The sequence below is a fragment of the Asterias rubens genome, chromosome 4 (assembly GCF_902459465.1).
Source record: "Asterias rubens chromosome 4, eAstRub1.3, whole genome shotgun sequence".
Taxonomy (NCBI): Eukaryota; Metazoa; Echinodermata; class Asteroidea; order Forcipulatida; family Asteriidae; genus Asterias; species Asterias rubens.
In genome coordinates, this window is record NC_047065.1 from 17,184,405 (window position 1) to 17,188,006 (window position 3,602).

At 39.2% G+C, this 3,602-nt stretch overlaps 1 protein-coding gene across 1 annotated transcript; it reads right to left on the reverse strand.

The window, feature by feature from the left end:
* Positions 1-518: 518 nt before the first annotated feature.
* Positions 519-2,956, reverse strand: LOC117289686 (ileal sodium/bile acid cotransporter-like). Its single transcript, XM_033770920.1, has 3 exons — positions 2,890-2,956; positions 1,501-1,705; positions 519-1,100 (listed from the first exon to the last, which is right to left on the reverse strand). The coding sequence occupies exons 1-3, from the start codon at positions 2,904-2,906 to the stop codon at positions 660-662; spliced, it is 663 nt and encodes a 220-aa protein (XP_033626811.1). The 5' UTR covers positions 2,907-2,956; the 3' UTR covers positions 519-659.
* Between the last annotated feature and the right edge of the window lie 646 nt (positions 2,957-3,602).

The following is a 3,602-nucleotide window of genomic DNA, read 5'->3' on the forward strand; positions in this document are numbered from 1 at the left end:
TTCGGGCGAACTTGCATAAAAAAAACTTTAAAAAACCAAAAACGCCTACGAGTAAAACCAGTTCTATAAAAGTGAACAACGGAAGAAAGTGGAAAAATAATTCTGAATTACAATTATTGACCAAACCAACATTGGGGGAGCCGGCAAATTACAGGAAAGGAAAATACACAAAAATATTCATATAGCCTATAGATATTATGAACATAGTAAACAATATAAATAAAAGAACATTGTAATGTGAAATAAAAATGCACAAGGCACCTTCAGATAAACATTTAAAAAGTCTTGATGAAACCTTAGAGAAATAGGCATTATGGCTTTAAAAATGAACCAATTAATTATAAATTAATATTAATATCACTTAAGAAGTAATACGCAAATAAATAATTTTCAATATAGAAGAATGCAAGATAAAATCCCTTCAAAATACAAGATTAATTGGTAATAATTTTGTATTACAAAAAATAAAAGGAAAACTGATCCTCTGAATTTAGATTATAGTTTGAATCTAGAAGCGCACCAGTTACAAAACTTAGTTAAAAAGTCAAAACCACATACAAGAAGGTCGCTAAAAGGGCACAATTGGCATATTTTTTATTTACAGCAGAAAGTCATTATCAATTTTTGAGACGTTTTGGGAGTGGAATAGGAGGATTAAATTATTTGAGCATCTCAAAGGCCCCGTCTCGCTGAGACTCTTCCTCCTTGTTGGGTAATTTATCCATCCCTCGCCGTCCACGCCACTTTTGAAAAATCAAGTAAATCGCAACGATCAAACATCCGTGGAGAACTAAGAAAGGTGCGTAGAGAGACGGGAAGACAAGCATATCTCGGAGGAGAGTGGTATCTGGGAAGGTCACGAGGATGAGGGCCAGAGCCAAGCCGACGTTTTGCGCGCCCGTTTCAAAGCAGATGGTGCGGCACTCGGGGTAGGGTCTACGAAAGATGAAAGCCAACAGGTAGCCAAAGATGTAGCCAAGCAGTGGCAAGATGAAACTAGCAAACCACAGTTGCCATGGAGAGAAGAACATAGATGGGTTGATGATGCCATTCAAGATAGTGCAGACCAAAATGTTAATTAAGCCAGCGATGCTTGCAATCTGGAACGAATATGAAAATAAAGTAGAAATTAGGAGTTTACTCATCAACGCTCATAATGAGTTTGGAATAGCTTCATTTATCTTTGACGAAGTTTAGATCCTGGTCCAAGAGAAGCCAGATTGCCTTCAAAGCGCCTTTTGACGTATGTGATGGTGAATAAGTGGCAAGATGAATGGGTGCTCTTCAACATAATAGGCCCTTTTCGAATCCAGGGCTTTGGCTTTGGACTCGTCTGCTGAAGCCCTGAACAAGTACGCAAGGCCAGCGCAATTGCCAAAACTGTCGAAACAACTGGTGGGCCAAGCTATTCTGAGCCGAATCTGGAGCCGAAGCTGTGGTTTCGAAAGGGCCATGGTGGCAGTGGAAAAACAGACTTTGTATGCAATGATCTTAGCTTACCTTGGTAATGATCGGGCACCAGGAGGGCTTCTTGTACTTTATAAGCATACCAATGAGGACAGGTACCACGATAAGGACCAGGGAAATTATGATGCTACTGTATGGAATGATGACTCCATCATTCGTCCAGGATCGGGAGTAGATAAACAGGTTCAGAGGCATCATTCCCATGGCAACAATGGTTGAGAAGGCTGTCATGGTGATGCTGTCAGGAGTACGAAGCAAATTGGTGAAAAGGTTTTTCATATTGGAGCAGGAAAGAACAATTAAAGAACACAATTGATTTGTTTTTATTCTTGAAAAACAATCCTCCCCCCTCCATAAAAAGACTATAAAAAACGAGTGCAATAATTATTTATAACTTTGTAATGAGTATGAGATACCTGAGACAAACATCCGCATTGCTCCAATAGGTATACAAGTTGGAGGTGACACCCCCCGGGCAAGTGACAGTGACCAAGACTCCCAATGCATAGCCAGGTTTCAGAGACAGGGTATGGGCCAAACCAAATCCTGACAGGGGGAGGACAATAAACTGGGAGCAGAATCCGATGAATACACCAAAGGGGCGGCGTAACTGCGGAAACAATTAACAGAATTTGGCATTAAGTTGAGGTTTTGTTATTTATTGGTTACATTTTCAAAATTGCAATCGAAACTCTTGTGATCAAAAAAGCAAAAAAAAAAAAAAAAAATACATAATACATGTACTGGACAATTCATTTTATAAACTAAATGATAAACTGCTTGATACACACACGTAAGGCTTTTGTGCATGTTGGTGTGCACAAATGGTGAGGAGACTGATGGCCAGTTTATGTGTGTTATGCATAATATGATGCTTACTGTGGGTGCGTTCGTTTAATAGCTTCCCTAGGTCGACCCGGTGTGTGGCAAAAAAAAATTCCAGGACAAACGTGTGCAGATAATTACACACGTTCGTCCTAGAAAAAAAAATCGCCACACACTGGGGTCGACCCAGAGGGAAGCTAAACGAACACACCCTTTGTGAGCATTACCATGTGACTGGTTGGGATGCCGTTGAAGCTATAACCAATCAGCAAGCAGCTGAGGGCAGAACTGTTTTTTGATTGGGTAAAGGTATTGAACAATCAAAGGCTTAGAAGTAAACTTCTCACCAATGGGATTGCCCTTTTACTAAGGGGGTATTTTTGGAGGGAAAAAGGTTAAGCATACCCTTTGTCACAGTGTTTGTCTTAGTGAGAGCAGCAAATTCTCCTAACAAAAACTGTGACCAAAATTACGCTTAACCTTTTCCCCCTGTCAACAGGCAATAAACCCAGCTTAAAGCTGTAACCGAAATCTCGGAAATGGTGTCTTTTAGCAAATTGTGTCTGAGTATAGGCCATGTAAAATTGACACACCTACCACTCTTTTGTAGTCATCCGGTGAGACAACACAACCCATAGCTAGCATGATGAAGGCCAGTATGCAGGTTATAATAATTTTGTTGGCCAACTTGAGATCCTGTAAATGATATTGAGTAAAATAACAAATAAAAATAATAATAATGAAAACTTATTAAGTGTACAAATCCACAAAAGTGCTCATGGCGCTGAGTTACAAACAATCTACAATAATCAAAATGGAAATGTAAGCCTAAGCTTAAAAAAAAATCAAGAATTTAATACATGTGGTAAAGAAACAAACCAAAAAATAGTTTTGGGACTTGTCCTACGTCCTAAGATTAGTCTTCAGTTAGGAAGAGTTTTGTGAAATCGACGACAGCTTTAAAGTGAGCCTGCCATTGAAATCAAATACTAATCACCATCGACAGGCCCTTTTTTTTTGTCTGAGTTGATAAAAACCTAAGCCCACAATCTTCATTCTGATACTGACTTCAAAACTCATTTCAAACCTTAAAAAAAAATACTTTGTACACTAAGGTTTAATTGGATATATCCTGTCTACTGCCTTTTACCGAAAACCCTATTTTATGTAGGTCCTCCACTGGTTCCAATGTAAAGGTATATATATGGCACAATCAGCGAGCTTAAGTCGAAACCGTGTTGGCGGCTACGGCTGTTGCTAAGGGTGTTGATAAGGACATCCCCAGCCCATACCTCAATGTGAAAATCTAG